This window comes from Carassius gibelio, chromosome B9 (assembly GCF_023724105.1).
Source record: "Carassius gibelio isolate Cgi1373 ecotype wild population from Czech Republic chromosome B9, carGib1.2-hapl.c, whole genome shotgun sequence".
NCBI classification, from domain to species: Eukaryota; Metazoa; Chordata; class Actinopteri; order Cypriniformes; family Cyprinidae; genus Carassius; species Carassius gibelio.
The window spans coordinates 25,575,526-25,591,531 of NC_068404.1; the positions used below are offsets into that span (position 1 = coordinate 25,575,526).

At 37.2% G+C, this 16,006-nt stretch overlaps 1 protein-coding gene across 1 annotated transcript; it reads right to left on the bottom strand.

Moving 5' to 3' along the window:
* Positions 1–83: 83 nt before the first annotated feature.
* LOC127964593 (lactase/phlorizin hydrolase) lies at positions 84–11,605 on the bottom strand. The gene is made up of 17 exons (XM_052564836.1): positions 10,985–11,605; positions 10,422–10,492; positions 10,251–10,334; positions 9,983–10,082; positions 9,810–9,894; positions 9,019–9,709; positions 8,296–8,941; positions 5,566–7,122; positions 5,115–5,383; positions 3,347–3,637; positions 3,070–3,268; positions 2,777–2,979; positions 2,574–2,680; positions 2,353–2,484; positions 2,033–2,256; positions 1,627–1,875; positions 84–1,529 (listed from the first exon to the last, which is right to left on the bottom strand). The coding sequence occupies exons 1-17, from the start codon at positions 11,556–11,558 to the stop codon at positions 1,306–1,308; spliced, it is 5,706 nt and encodes a 1,901-aa protein (XP_052420796.1). The 5' UTR covers positions 11,559–11,605; the 3' UTR covers positions 84–1,305.
* Positions 11,606–16,006: the final 4,401 nt, after the last annotated feature.

Below are 16,006 nucleotides of genomic sequence, written 5' to 3' on the forward strand. Positions count from 1 at the left end.
TTAGAGTAGAGAGAAGACTGAGTCATAATCAAGAACAAATATCTTTTCAGAACAAATAGTTGTAACTTATTTTTATTATTACATTTTTTTTTTCCAGAAACACCAATGACACACCTTATTAAAACATCTCTAATTGACAGACTCTCTAAAACGGACTCCAATTGTAAATTTGAACAACACATATGGAGGTAACGGACATAAATCCAATGCCTTTCACTGAAGCTCTAAAAGATGAAGATGGATTGCCAAAGTAATTCAAATTCTTGTATTCTTCTGGCCATCATAGAAATAAACAGTTGCATCGCTGCCCTCATTCTCACTATCAAAGGCACAGCTCACTGTGGCTGATAAAAACAAATGGTTTCATAATTCAGTAATAAAAGACTGTATCCAGCGATACAGAAGTGCAATTTGTAAAAATAGCAGATTTCAGCAGAACAGTTTCTGATAGTGGCCTAAATAGGCAAATGTTATTTGGTCACTCAACCTGTTTGTTCTGCTTATCAGACCTTTCTTTAAACATATACCCTATGGACTTAATAACGTGGATGTAATTATGATTAATAAAACCAGTCACAGCAATCCTGTACTGAAACTTGGTTTTAAGTGAACTTTGCCTTGAGAGAAACTGCATTGATCATTAAATCTGCATTATCAGAAGATATCAAATCTGTCTGAAGATGTCAAAACTGTTTCTCTTTTTTTATTATACCTGTTATCTTGGTGTGTGTTTGCAAGGCTTTCATAAAACTCCACACAGAGGTCACTATGCATAGATATCATAGAGTAGATCAGGGTAATAAATCAGCAACACAGCAAATTATCATTAAGCTAAACAGCAAATGTGAGTTTACTTAAAGTCATTGCACCACTGATATAAATCTTTACAATCTTAATATCCTATTACAGTGATCTTTTATCCACCGTCTGTAACTTTTAAAATTTTGTGCTTCTCTGTGCATATGCTTATCTTATGAAATTACATCACACAAGATCATTTATCTTCTGTATTTTTTCATCTCATAGAATCAGCAAAGATTCATTGGTTCAATGTTGTTTACACTGTTATATGTATGATCACGTAAACAGGGACTTAACCACTAAAATACTTTATTCTTTTGACTTTCTTTTTTAAAATCAGCATGTACAGAGATAACTTTCATATGCAAAGCATTAAAACACACAAAACATAACAATCTACTGTATGCATTTAAATAGAAGGACAATTAATTTCATATTCATGTGACAAACATTAACTCATGCACTTGATAAATGTAATATACATTGGTTAAGCAGGTGTTATGTTCAGAACTTGTCTTTTTTCTCAAGGTCAATGTGTTCCTCTACAGGACGTTTTTGTTTCTTGGATTTCTTGACAAGTCCATACGCCATGAGGACAACAGCGACTGCTGCAATAACAGTGAGACTGAAGAGGACATTGAGAGCCAGTGTAGCATCAGGACCTGGCACTTCCAAGCCTAAGAAACTAACCAACAGTTCCTCACCAGGAGGAGATGGAGGAGTAGTACCTGTAAACAAGAATACAAGGAGAAGTTGGATGGATGGACTGATGGACAAATTAATGAATAATCTAGGTACAACTACATTGGATAAGTAAATAAGTACCGGGGATGTCAACATCAGGTTCATGGATCTGACATTCATGTGGACTTTCTCCTGGGCTTATGAAGCCATTGCAGTTGATTAATGATGCATAGTGCCAGACAGATTTCTTAGGAATACGTGGTAAAGAAGGATCTGACCGATTTACATAGAAAAAGCCAAATTTATCATCAAAACCCGTCGCCCATTCCAGATTGTCCATTAGTGTCCAGGCAGCATAGCCACGGATGTCTACTCCATCCAGCAAATACGCTAAATAATGAGAACAAATTTTATGCAATTATCATAAATGAATTTTTACCTAAACGCTAGTCTAAAAATCAAGCAATAATATTAAAACACATGGAAAAGCATCACAGAAATCTGTTGCATAATGCTGTCCTCTCTGAGGAAAACAAAATTTCTTTACCTTTTAGGGCCTGATTGATATAGTTATCATAGTAGTGGATTCGGTGAACATCATTCAGATCCGTTGACCCTCGTTCTGATACTCCATTCTCTGTAATGTAAACAGGAGGGTCTCCATATTCCTCCTTAATGAAATTCAGAATTTTTCTGAATCCCACTGGAGTTACTTTCAACCAGAAGGATCCAGAATCCAACCATGTACGATCCGCAACCGTTCCTGCACCCCTGGAATAGATGGCAACATAATAAATATTGATGCATGTTTTAAATAAATTGGGCCTGAAACAGTATGACTATGTTTAGTAAAACTTTAAAGGCTACCTGTCTGCATCATAATGCTCGAGGTTCTTGTAGTCCATGTTATAGGCTAAGACAGTGGTGTAGTGGTTGAATCCAAAATAGTCATGAGTTCCCTTAATCCTTGCTACTTCTGCCGGGGTAAATTCTGGAAGCCTGTTAGACGTAAAATGCGAATGTAAAAGCATTCATAAGCATTTGACAAAGCTTTGAATTCCTCACAAAAAAAAAAAAGATAGTGTTACCTTGATTGTGGTCGGCCAGCCGCTAAACTTCTCTCTCGAATTATGTTCTTCATTAAATCGCTGTAATCTCCATTGAACACTGGATGAGCAAACCAACCAATCTGGAACTGTCTCGAGAGATTAAAAGAAATGTAAATTTTAGTTCTAGTTAATGGTAACAACACTGTCATGGATGCACAAATGGTCGAACTATGAAACTGTACCTGAATTACACGAATGGCAGCATCCACGTCTTCCTGTTTATATGGGTTTCTTGGTTCAGCCCAGTCAGAGTTTATCGTGATGCCAACGATGCCACCGTGTTTTGCACGATACTTGTCATTATACACATGCCAGGCCTCAGCATGAGCCTTGATGAGGTTGTGTGCCACAACATATGGTGCAGTGCCTGGTCTAAAACTTATACCTTGACAGAAATAAAACCGTAAATTACTTTATTAACGTCAAAATCATGTTTAGCAAAGAATAAGAGGATCATTTTCAGTGCAAATGATACCTGGTGCTGCACTTCCATAGCCATGTCCTATCATTGCAACATTGTAGGGTTCATTTATAGTGATCCAGAACTTTACTTTGTCTCCCAGACTGTTGAATACAACATCAGCGTAGTCTCTGAACCTCTCGACAATGGTGTCATTTTCCCAGCCACCAACATCCTGAAGTGCTTGTGGGAGATCCCAGTGGTACAAAGTCACCTGCCAATTCAAAATGATTCATAGAAATTAGCTGAATTCCTTTAGGCTACGAGAGCAATTTTATTCAATATATTTTACCTGCGGCTTGATATTGGCTGCCAAAAGAGCATCTACTAGTCTATGATAGTAGTTGAGTCCAGCTTCATTAATTTTCCTGTTTGTTCCATCTGGCATGATTCTGGGCCATGAAATAGAAAACCGATAGTGGTTGACCCTGAGAGTTTTGAGACTATTGATATCCTCAGGGATTTTGTTGTAGCTGTCACAGGCAATGTCACCATTTTCATCCTGTGATATCTTTAAAGAAGTATGAGCAAATTTGTCCCAGATGCTGAGACCTTTTCCATCGGCTCTCCAGGCGCCCTCTATCTGTGGTGTTGGTGAGTAACATAAAACAAATGTCATCATTTGGAGTTCCTCAGATCAAATACAACAGGATGAAAATGTTACACTTTATTTTATACACCAGTGGTTTTCAATCTGTGGTCCCCGGCCTAGTGGGTCGCGGTGGTATTGCAGGTGGGCAGCCAATTATTTTCTGTCCATTTCTAAATCGCTTTATAGCACGATTTTCCATGGCCCTGACCTTCCGTAGTATGCTATCCGATCCAATCAGAATGCATTGCGCCTAACGCGAGAACAGAACAGACTGGGCATATGCCTAACTCCAGGTTCACACAATGTCTGTGATGCGCCTTTTTTCCGAGAACAAATTTAACGGATCAGAGCGTTCACACTGCATGCGGTAAAAAGGCTAGAAATAAAAACGTGAGAAAACAATTAATATCTAACACACGAGCATAGAGTTCTGAGTTTACAGGACGCAGTTTAAGTGAGAGGAGACACGTTTAAGTGTGCACACTCTCTCCGCGCAGAGCAGCATGTATTTGAGCAAGCACGTCTGGTTTTATGACAGAGATTCGCACTTGTGCATTATTTTAATGTGCTTTCGTGTTATATTTATGCGCTCTCGCTGCTGACCGCATACACATACTGTACACGCTGCAAACACCTGAGGCACCGCTACAGTTAATGAGCTCTATGAACAATGCATGGCAAAAAAGAAAAAAAAGGCCTTGTACACGGGACTTATATATATATATATATATGTATATATATATATATATATATATATATATATATATATATATATATATATATACTTGCCATAAGTCTATACATTTTGTTACATCTTTACTATAGTGATAATTTTGACTTATGTCTGTTCTAGAGACATTACAACTTTTTGCGATAAATCGAGAAATCGCGATATATATATATATATATATATATATATATATATATATATATATATATATATATATATATATATATATATATATATATATATATATATATATATATATATTTATTTTTTTTATTTTGCACAGCCCTAGTTCATTTAATAAATACAGTTAGCAATCTAGTACTGAGTTATTAACCCAACAATAGTGTGGTCAGTTCATTTTTTTGAAGTGGTCCGCGCAAACATGTGTGTGGTTGTGTGGGCCGTGAGTTGAAAAAGGTTGGGAACCACTGTCATACACTACATTTCAGCTCTTATTAATTTGCAACTACATGTCAACCTCAGAGTATTAGTAGAATATTAGTAGATTTGATTGGTTAGAGTTAGTAGAACAATGAGACATGTACTTGCACATTTACTTACAGTCAGTAGAAGTCTGTTGGGAAATCATTATAATAAAGTATGAGCGGATATTGAGAAGACAATCTACTAATACTGTATTAACTTGTAGTTGACATGTAGTTGTGATGTTACTTAGAGTCAGCAGACTGTCTAAGCTGGACTATTAAAATAAATTGTATTTGTTGAAATGGATTTTACCTGATAGGCAGCAGTTGCCGTGCTCCATATAAATCCCTCTGGGAAATGTCCATATAGCATTTCTTCCTCTGTTGGCAATGGAAAGCCATTATTTCTCATTATATCAAAGTAGAGGTGAGCAGAGCGCTTTGGAGTTCTTGGCCGACTTGAATGTTTAAAGTTCACATAGTGAAGTCCATAGCCAACAGTGTAGCCTTTCAGCCACTCGAAGGAGTCCATTAGAGAGGAAGCAATGTAACCCTTGACACGTACTCCATCCAGATTGTGTGCTAAAAAGAGAATACATAAAAATGTCTGTCAAGTTCAACAATTTGCAGAGTACACTATTACAAACTTTGGGCAGCATTCACTATTAATAAAAATATTTATTCTAAAATGTAGATTCTGCAGTAGTATTAAAAACTAATTTTTCTTTGGATTTTATGCACAAATATGCACAGTTAGTGAATACCTTTAAGAGCCTCATCAATATAGGTCTTCAGGAAGAATATTCGATCAGTGTCATCAACTGTTATGTCAGTGCCTGTAGCCACACCATTTTCTGTAATATAAATCTCAGGGTCTCCATACTCTTCCTTTAACCAGCTAAGAAGTCTCCTGAGTCCCCAAGCAACAGCCTTCTGCTCATTAACAGCTGTATTTTCAGAGCCATCTGCATTGTCCTTTTCAACATCCTGATCAGTTTCATAAGACTCAATATTGAGTCTGCTGGTCACATGACGCACGACTTTGGTAGTGTATGTATTAATGCAGAATACATCAGCTGTTCCTTGGATAAAGGCTTTGTCTTCATCAGTAAAAGAAGGCAATCTGGATTCTGTCAAGCCTTGAAGTTCACTCTTGTTTCCAACCTGCCACTTCATGGCTTCAGGGTAGTCACCATTTTTAAAGATGGGATGTGCAAACCAGCCTAGCTGGAACTGAAGGGCTCGATCAGCAGCCACCACCTCTCGAGGAACATGGATGTCTAGGGGTTCTGCCCATTCAGCATTCAGACTAATGGATACCAGTCCTCCTTGAGATGCCCTGTATTTCTCATCATATGTATGATAAGCTTGTGCATGAGCTTTCAGGAGGTTGTGTGCAACCCTGTATGGTGCGTCTCCGGGTTGTTTCACATTTGGTGGAATCTGACCCAGTCCATATCCGGACCATGCAATTGTCTGAGGTTCATTAAATGTGATCCAAAACTTCACCCTGTCTCCAAATGTTGCATAGCAAAAGTCACAGTATTCATTGAATATGTTAATCATTTCAGGGTTGTCCCAACCGCTGATGTCCTGCAAAGCTTGTGGCAGGTCCCAGTGGTAGAGAGTCACCATGGGTGCGATATTGTTTGCTATGAGACCATTTATGAGCCTGTTGTAATAGTCCACTCCCTTCTGGTTAAGAGAAGATTTATAGCCGTTGGGAAAAATTCGAGACCATGACAAGGAGAATCTGTAAGTCTTTACTTTTAAGGCTCTCAACATGTGTAGATCCTCATCTATTTTATTATAACTGTCACATGCAACTTTACCATTGTCATCGTTTGGGATATTACCAGGCTTTACAGTGAAAGTATCCCAAACACTTGGTCCTTTTCCATCTGCATTCCAGCCACCTTCTACCTGATATGCTGAAGATGAGACACCCCAGTGGAATCCATCTGGAAATGTTCCATAGTGATAAAGCTGTCTCTCAAACTTGGTCTGAGGGGAAAACTTTTCCCAAACAACCTTGGATTTTGAAGGAACTTCAGATGGTGGCAGATTAGGGAGACCAGTGATCTCAATTTTATTTCTATACATTTGCATCTTAGCCTTTGTCGCAGTATCAGTAAATCCATTTTGTTCAATCACCTTTGAGTAGTAATATGCTGATGCTTTGGGGGTTCTTGGTCTGTCAGGATCTTCAAAGTCCACGTAGTGCAATCCAAAGCGTTGACTGTAGCCTTGAGGACCCTCAAATCCATCCATTAGAGACTGGACTGTAAACCTCTGGACGTCAATTTCATCTAAAAGCACAGCTATTTGAACAGAAAGAAATACATTTTAAATAGAATACTGTGTTAAATTTAATTAAAGGGTTGGTTTACCCAAAAATTAAAATTAACCCATGTTTTACTCAACCTGAAAGCATCCTAAGTGTATATGGCTTTATTCTTTCAGATGAATCCAATCAGAGTTATATACATTTTTTCCAAGCATTAGAATGGAAGTAGGAGGGTGTTTTTGTTGAACAGTCCAAAGGTAGTCAAATAAAGCTCTACCATCCATAATAAAATGCCTCACACGGCTCTGCATGGGGGTGAATAAAGGCCTCCTGTAGTGAATCAATGCATTTTTGGAAGAAAGATATCCATATTTAAAAGGATATAATTTTTTTTTATCTCACATCTGCTGACTGTCATATGTGCAAGCCCGTTCCGGCAGATGACATAGGACGTATGCGCTGTGCACGTTCCTGTGAGATATGCTAATCTCACGGGTTTGTTTACAGGAGCAAAGGAAGCAAAGTTTCCTTACTTTACCGTGTGAGGCACATTTTGCTATGAATGCGTACACTTTATTTAACATCTTCTGGACTGTTGAACAAAAGCACCTGCGTACTACTATTCTAATGCTTGGAAGAGCCAGATTAATTTCTAAAAGAAGAAAGTCATATACACCTATGCTTTGAGGGTGAGTAAAACATGGGCTGATTTTCATTTTTGGGCAAACTAACACTTTAAGGCTATTGCTTCCCCCAAATTTCTTCATAGCAAGCTGCACTGATATTGGTGACCTAAAACCAAGACACATAAAATGATTGCAGAGTTTAACATTTTTATATATTTTCAGACTCCTGCCGTATTCATTTTTGAGACTTATTTGACTGGTGATGAACTAAGAAGTTTTTGAAAAGTATAAGTACGTGTACAGTAGTCCTGTTTTCATGGAAAAGGGAAATTTGCCCCTCATACCTTATACATGGCTTTCTAGAAAAAGTATTTTTGGCCTGTAAATTAATAATGTATAATGAATATTTCGAATATAAAAACGTTAAAATCTGCAATAAAAAATACCTTATAGGAATACATTATAGAACAGAGGTTTAAGTCACCAACTCTCTAAATTCACACAGACTGACCTGCTATCTCTAAACAGGCTAACAGAGTCTTAGTTTTAAACATTGACCACAAATCTCTTAAGATGCTTACCTTTCATTGCCTCATTAATGTAGGCTTTGAGATAGTCGACACGCTCAGTGTCACCGAACACGTCACCATCGTATTCAGTTGGCATTCCATTTCCTGTGATGTAGATGGGCACTTTTGTGATGGACGTGTACTCTAAAGAGATGTAGTTCAATAATCTTCGAAGGCCCCACGGAACAGACTGGATCTGGTCAGAAGCTGTGGGGGGCCATGTTGGATCAATATGAGTCTGGAAGTCCCCGACATTATTCTGTCCAGCATCACAACTATTCAAGCTCTCACTAATCAGCCGGGAAGTGTGGTGATTCAGTCCAAAGAAATCAGCTGTGCCTTGAATTCTTTGTGTCTCAGCCTCAGTAAAAACAGGGAGTATTGCCAGGTCTTTACCACATAATTCTTTCTTTTTCGCAATTTGTTCTTTTAACACAGTTGGATAGTCTCCATCTACAAATATAGGATGAGCAAACCAGCCCAGCATGAAGTTTAGATAACGCTCGGCTGCTGCTACATCCTGATCACTTGAGGGATCACTTGGCTCTGCCCAATCGGAGTTAAGAGCAATGCCAACTTTTCCACCCTGCAGTTTTCTGTAATTATCATTATAAATATGCCAGGCTTCAGCATGAGATTTTAGAATATTGTGTGTCACCTGCAAAAACAAACAAAGAATTGTCACTTTCTAAACTCATAAAAAGACATTGTTCCTTCTAAGATAGAAAGACAAACCTTGTAAGATGTGATTATTGGGTCTTTCACTCTCGGGGGATGTTCCCCTGTTCCGTACCCCAAGTTGCTCACTACCCATGGGCTGCCAAAGGTGATCCATGTCTTGACTCTGTCTCCATAATGTGAGAAGCAGAAATCAGAAAATTCTTTGAAAGCTTCCACAATAGAGTCATTTTCCCAGCCGCCTGAGTCCTGCAGAGCTTGGGGAAGGTCCCAGTGATGCAGGGTAACAGTGGGCTCGATGCCAGATTGAAGGAGTGTATCAATCATCTTATCATAATAAGCAACACCTTTTTCAATCAAACTTTCTTTGCGTCCGGTGGAGAAAATGCGAGCCCAGGAAATTGAGAACTGATAATTAGGTACCATCATGCCCCTAAGCAGATACACATCATAGTCCACCTTGTGATAACTATCACAGGCCAAATCAGTGGTCTGGTTTCCAAAGACATGACCCTCATGACTAAATCGGTCCCATATTGTCTCACCCTTCCCGTGTTCAGTCCATCCACCCTCCACTTTGAAACTTTCACTGGAGACAGACCAGTCAAAATCAACAGGGAATGAACCGCTCAAGAACTGATCACGCTCAGCTGCAGTTTGACTCCTGAATTTCTCCCAGACCTTTTGGTATGAGAATGCAGAAGCTGATTTCTGATGCGAGACTGTCTTAGTATTTTCCATCTGTAAACTAAATGAGAACATAGTTGTTATGATGACTTTTGTATAGCTATTATGTACTGATATTTGTACTTATTTTTGGGGGGAGGGGGGGGGGGTCTCAGCTTTACCTTTTAAGGGATTCTTCCTGATCTAGCTTTTCAGAAAGGTGTGTGATGTCACACCCCATGATGTGAAGATCTTTGTTCTGTAAAACTACAAATAATAGGTTAGCATCTGGTATTTTGATTTTATAAAAAGCATCTCAGACATTCGTCACTTAAAGAAATATGACAACTTTTACCTCCAAAAATTGGATGAAGTGGTTCAAATTGATCTTCATATCCATCACAGTCTTCGACTGTCAGCTGATACATAAGGATGGGCTTTTGACCACTGCCAATCTGAAACAAGAGTGTTAAATGTCATTCCAGTGTCCTGAAATATTCTGTCAAGTCAGGTAATTTAAGAAGCCTTTAAATTTTAAAAACCAGCTGAGATGAGTCTTGGGAAATCTGATGATTTTTATTATTATTATTATTATTACTTCAAGAGCCACAATAAATCATTACCTGAAACTTCCTCAGTTCCTCCGTTAGAAGTGTCTCCAATTTGCAGTTGTACTGTAGATGCAGAGAGATGAAATCCACATGCGCCTGAAGATGAGATAAGAGAAGTATGTGGTAAATTACATAACATTAACTATTCACCAGTATAATATATGATCTGTCTTGAACACTTACCATGATTTTTGGCCCCATTTGATAAAAGGAGTTAATATCACTTGCTCTGATCCCAAGAGACAAATGAAGTGCTGAAAGAAAGAAACAAATCTGTCTGAATGGCATTAAAAATAATAATAATAATAATAAAAAAGGGCTAGTTTTTAGCAATTTTATTCCAGTGAATACTACTGCTACAACTAATAAGTTTTCTTACATTTTCATTGATTGGTGAACATGAAATTATTTCATCTTATTTCAACTACATTTGAACCATTCAACAATTTTCATGTTATTTATGAAACGTATGTAAAATCATACAAAAATACTGAGCCATTATTATGTTCAAACAGAAGTCATAATAATTTGCATTGACATAAAATTATAGATGCATGTGACAACTTGACTGGACACATAAGATTTATTTGAAAAAGCTTGCCTTTAGAAACCTTTCAGGCTTTCATAAGAGTAGTTTTGTCAAGATGTATAAATTGGACTTTTGACTCAAAACATACAGTTACAAGTTACTGAGAGTTTCCCCTAGACATTAATTTAATAAATCAATTAATGAACTCATGCCTTACCTTTGAACATTTGATTATAAATATTTGCATGAGACTGGACAGCATTTTGCAGTTGCACGTCATGTAGCTCATGCAGGTGACTGAATGTGATGATTGTGTCCACAAGATCTTTAAATGTGCTGAACACAAATCCTGCATACTGCTCAAACATCTGCACCAGTAATGGATTCTCCCAGCCTCCAAACCTGGCTCTGAAGGGTTCTGGTACAGCCGAACGATGGAGAACCAGCAGAGGTTTGATGCCAGATTCAGTCAGCTGCTGCACGAGCGTCTTGTAGCACTTCACAGTGTCTTCATGCGGCTGGTTGGGATCACCTGAGGGAAGGATGAGAGACCAGGACAGGGGAACTTTAAAGTGGGTCACCCCTCTGCTCTGAAGGTACAGGAAGTAGGCTCTGGATTGTTGAGGCAGTGGACCTCCACAGTTAAACACATGATCTTCATTTGAAGGTGAAGTCTGGCTGGTTGTCAGGGGGCCAGCAAGTGACATGAAGTCCTGTTGCTCTGCATTACTGGAGCTCCAAAAAACAGCCAACAAACCTAGAGAAAGAAATCCCTCTAGGACCTTCATCATGACTGCTCTACAAAGGGGAAGAGTGTTCAAAGCTCTTTATAAGTACTACTCCTAATCTAAGGGGAGACATAAATATTAGCGTCACAATCATGCAGTTTAACTTTAACTTGTGATACAGTTTATGGCAGTTGTTAAGTTTATCGTATTGACCAGTGGTCATGAATTTATGGCTCGTGATCCACACATGGCTCTTTGGCAAAAATTAAACTGAAAAAGCATTCAATTAATTTCCCTTTAAATTATGATATTGCCCTGTTGCATCTTGATCTGCTTGATTGTATTCAGCAATAAAAAATCCTACAAAAATTGTACCATTAATAATCTGCTGAATTGATATTCCATTCATTATCCTTCCAAGTATTATACTAAAAACTTTTTAATATTAACAAATTTTAATTCCCGATGTGTATATTTAATATGTCGTATTATTATTTGCAGGCTCTATTATCCACCCTGTTGATATTCACTGACAATCTTGTGTTCTGTTAAAAAAAGTAAAACACACACACACTTACTTATACTGTACTAACACTCTAATGAAAGTATATACTGTATGTAGGTGCAACGTTACTATCAAACCATCAAAATAAAGTGAAACCTTGTTCAGGGTCAGTATTTATTTATTTTTTATGTTTTTGAAAGAAGTCTCTTGTGCTCACCAAGGCTGCATTTATTTGATAATACAGTAAAAAATAAGCAATATTGTGAAATATTATTACAATTTACAACACATACATTTTTAGGACACAATGTCCATGATTGCTAATATATATTTACATATAATATTTTCAAATACAAAGATTCCAGACTGTATGTGAATTTATTAGTATCACTGTTTCTATGAATCTATTAGGAAGGTTGATAATTATTTCTTATTTTCAAAAACATATAATAATATACGTCAGTAACTATGAAAATATGTCATTTTTCTCCAAAAGTAATTCTTAGATAATGTACAAGGGTAGTGTGAAGTGAAACAGTGGTGTTACACAACCACCTAGTGGACAACAGGTAGTGTAAGACTTATTTGAGCTTGAATTTATTTACCATTGTACATGCTCAGCCAGATAGAGCAAACCTCTAAAAAAGTCAATAGACTATACCCCTGGGGTCCGAGAGCCCCCTAAAGTTGGCCCATACACATACTATGGTAAAGGGACTGTCCATGAAACAGGAACCAAACTCACTTTTTTTTTCCTAGGTAACTTTCACAGGAATTTTGCATTGAACATAACTGCATCGCAATGTCATGGGGTGGGCTCATTTTACTCTTTAGCCAAGCAATCATGATCTCAGGATCACCGTGAAGCGATCAAACCACGCCCTGGCAACCATTTACAGCACTCTAGCAACAAATTCCTTTAGAGTATCATTATTGGCAAGTGCCAATCAACTCCCTAACAGCCAAACAGAGTACCCTAGAAACTGTTTAGTAAGATTTACATTACTACAACAGAATATTGTATAGTCTTGGGATCTCTTTAGACTCATGCTAGCAAACAGGACTTCCAACATGCTAAACATGCTAGTACTGAGTAGCTACATATACCAATAAGTGTTCAAACATGTTAACTAAATATAAAAACATTATAAAAATAATCTAGTAACTGCCAAGTGCTGTCCTTTGACACAGCAAGCACCACTCACATTTTCTTTAGAAAATTTTGCAAAGCAAAGCATCACTATTCTTCCATCCTTATTAGTGGTGCTTGCAAAACAAACCGTGTAACTTATTATAATTATTATGATTGTTATAAGTGATTGGGCTTTTGATGTTAATACAGTGGGTGAAAAATCCCATAGACTCTTGTCCACATCAGAATATTGTAGAGACTTGGGGGTGGGCCCATTGACTTAACTTATCAAGCAGTCAATAAATGGTGACATTTCAACCTTTAGCCATGTCCGAGTTACAGCACCTAAGCAACCAGTCCATTGACTTCCATTGGGGGAAAAAAGAGAGGTATATGTGAATCAGACCATTGTAGAGACAAGTGGATGGCGGATTTGACTCAGACTGAGAAGTAGTCTTTAATCATCATTGTGGAAACTGTTTAGTCATTTAGGTGCCCACATTTCTGAGCCACAATAAGCCATATGGGGGGGGGGGGGGGGTCTTTTGACTCAGACTGATAACATGAGACATGATAACGACATGCTAATCATGCTAAAACATGTTAACAACATGCTAATCATGTTAGCAACATGCAAGTGAAATGCTAATAATGTTAGTTACATGATAACAACATGCTTAATGTTAGAAACATTCTAGAAAAATCCTAACATGTTAAACAGGCTAACAACATGATAGTGTCATGCTAACCATGTTAGAAACACGCTAACATCATGCTAATCATGTGAACAATGTAATAAAACACACTAGCAACATGCTAATCATACTGGTAACATTTATAAACAAACTTCAAGCTTTTACAACTATTTCAAACCTTCTTCAGGCTAGGCTTTCTCTAGTCAACCTAACTTGTCTTGACCATTTTTTGTCATTCTTCTTCTTTTCAGACTAAAATTTCTGATTGCTACTCCTCCTAGAGATTCCAAGCAAGAACCACCAAACTCAGGCACAGGAACAAAGGTCTTTTCAGGAAAATTTTTAACCAAAACCTCTAAAAACGCTCTAATTTAAAATAAATTTTAACAACACATATGGTAGCAGTACTGGACTTATGCAATTAAACACAACACTTTCCACTGAAACTTTGGGTTTAAATCATCAAACTGATTCAAACCCAAGTATTTCTTTGGTTTCTTGGTTAATGGGCCTGCTAGTAGCATTAGCTCCATCCCCTGGCCATCACAGAAATAAACCAGGCAGGGAATCTATAGCGTTGCCCTCATACTTGCCATCACGCCCAACACACCTCACTGTGGATGATGAAAACATGTGCTTTCATAATTTAATAATAAAAGACTGTATCCAGTGATAGTTGAAGTTTGCAATAATACCAGATTTCAGCAAAAAAAAAAAAAAAGAGATTAGTCTCATACAGTATAAAGTTGCCGAAAACCTGTCTACATGTACTTTGTACATAATCCCACAATGAGCATAATGATAAAACAGAATTATTATCCTTTCAGTAATAATAAAACAAGAAAATGGTAGTAATAAATTATTTGCAGTCTCTCCAAAATCTCTCCAGATCTCTAAACACACTGACTCTGTAAATAACATGGATATAATGTTGGTAAATTTAACCAGTCAAAAGAATCTTATAGTGAAAATCAGTTTTCAGTGAACTTTGCCTTGAGAGAAACTTTGATTGATTATATAAATCTGCATTCAAGCTGCATTATCTGAATAAGCAAAGATATCAAATCTCTCATTAAGAGAGATTTGAAATCTTTTTTTATTTTTTATTATACTTGTTATCTTGTTTGTGCGTGTTTGTTTAGGCTTTAATAAATCATCACAATGCATTGTCATCATAGGCTAGATCAGGGTAATAACTCACAGCAAATGATTGTTGTTAACCCTAAAAGGGGCAAGACCATAAAGAGACATAAGATAAACGATGTAATCATTATTATTATTATTATTATTTTTTTTACATGACTTTTATCTTGGATTTAAATGTTTGTATCCCCCAGGATATGTTGCCCTATTGGGGGTATAAATTGATTGGAAACAGAATAATTGTCTTATCAAAAATTTTAAAAACAGTTTATTCTCTTGTAACTTGAAGTAACAATTTGTTGTAACATTCTTCTAAATAATACATTTAATGTCTATCTCTAAATATATCAGCCTGTACATTTATATGACCTATAGTGATCAACATAATAAAACTTTGCAGATAAACCTTTTGTATCTACTTCATGCCTTCTGTCCTTGAACTGATAGTTCATTCCTATTTATCAAGTAAAGTCTTTTTTTACTGTGAAATATGTTTATAAAGTAAAGGAAGAATAAGATGTCATTAGTTATAATTCCTGACCCACTGCTTGTCTTGTGATTATGCTACTGATTTACCTTGGATATCCCTGACAACAGTGTTTGTACTCTGTTGGGAACTCAGAAACGAAGACCAGGAGACTCGTGGGTAATCTTCAGCAGGATTCTTTATTGAGAACGCTCTGCGTGGCGCTGCAGTCATCAAAAGTCTAACTTGTCCTTAAGACATTGTAGTTTTATAAAGCTAAACAAAGCATGCAAATGCAATCAGGAAAATGCCAGTAACTGACATCTTCCCAGCCTTGAGCTCATCAGCATAACAGTGTCAGAGGTGCCTGACAGTATCACTGATACCTTCACATTATCATAGAGACAAAAGGCACAGCTGGGCCTTGAGCTTAAAAAAGCCAAAAGGTTAATGTCTCAGACACTTGATTTTCCTGATTTGAGCTTCTTGGATGTCAGCTTTATTACCCCAAAAAGTCTACTATTATATTGGATCCTAGATTTAACATTTTATAAATTTGTAATCCCACAA

Coding starts and splice junctions, on each gene's coding strand:
- LOC127964593 (XM_052564836.1), bottom strand. CDS start 11,558: ATGATGAAGGTCCTAGAGGGATTTCTTTCTCTAGGTTTGTTGGCTGTT. Junction 9,710..9,809: donor CAGGAAGAATCCCTTAAAAG/GTAAAGCTGAGA, acceptor GTTCTCATTTAG/TTTACAGATGGAAAATACTA. Junction 1,876..2,032: donor TATCAATCAGGCCCTAAAAG/GTAAAGAAATTT, acceptor CTCATTATTTAG/CGTATTTGCTGGATGGAGTA.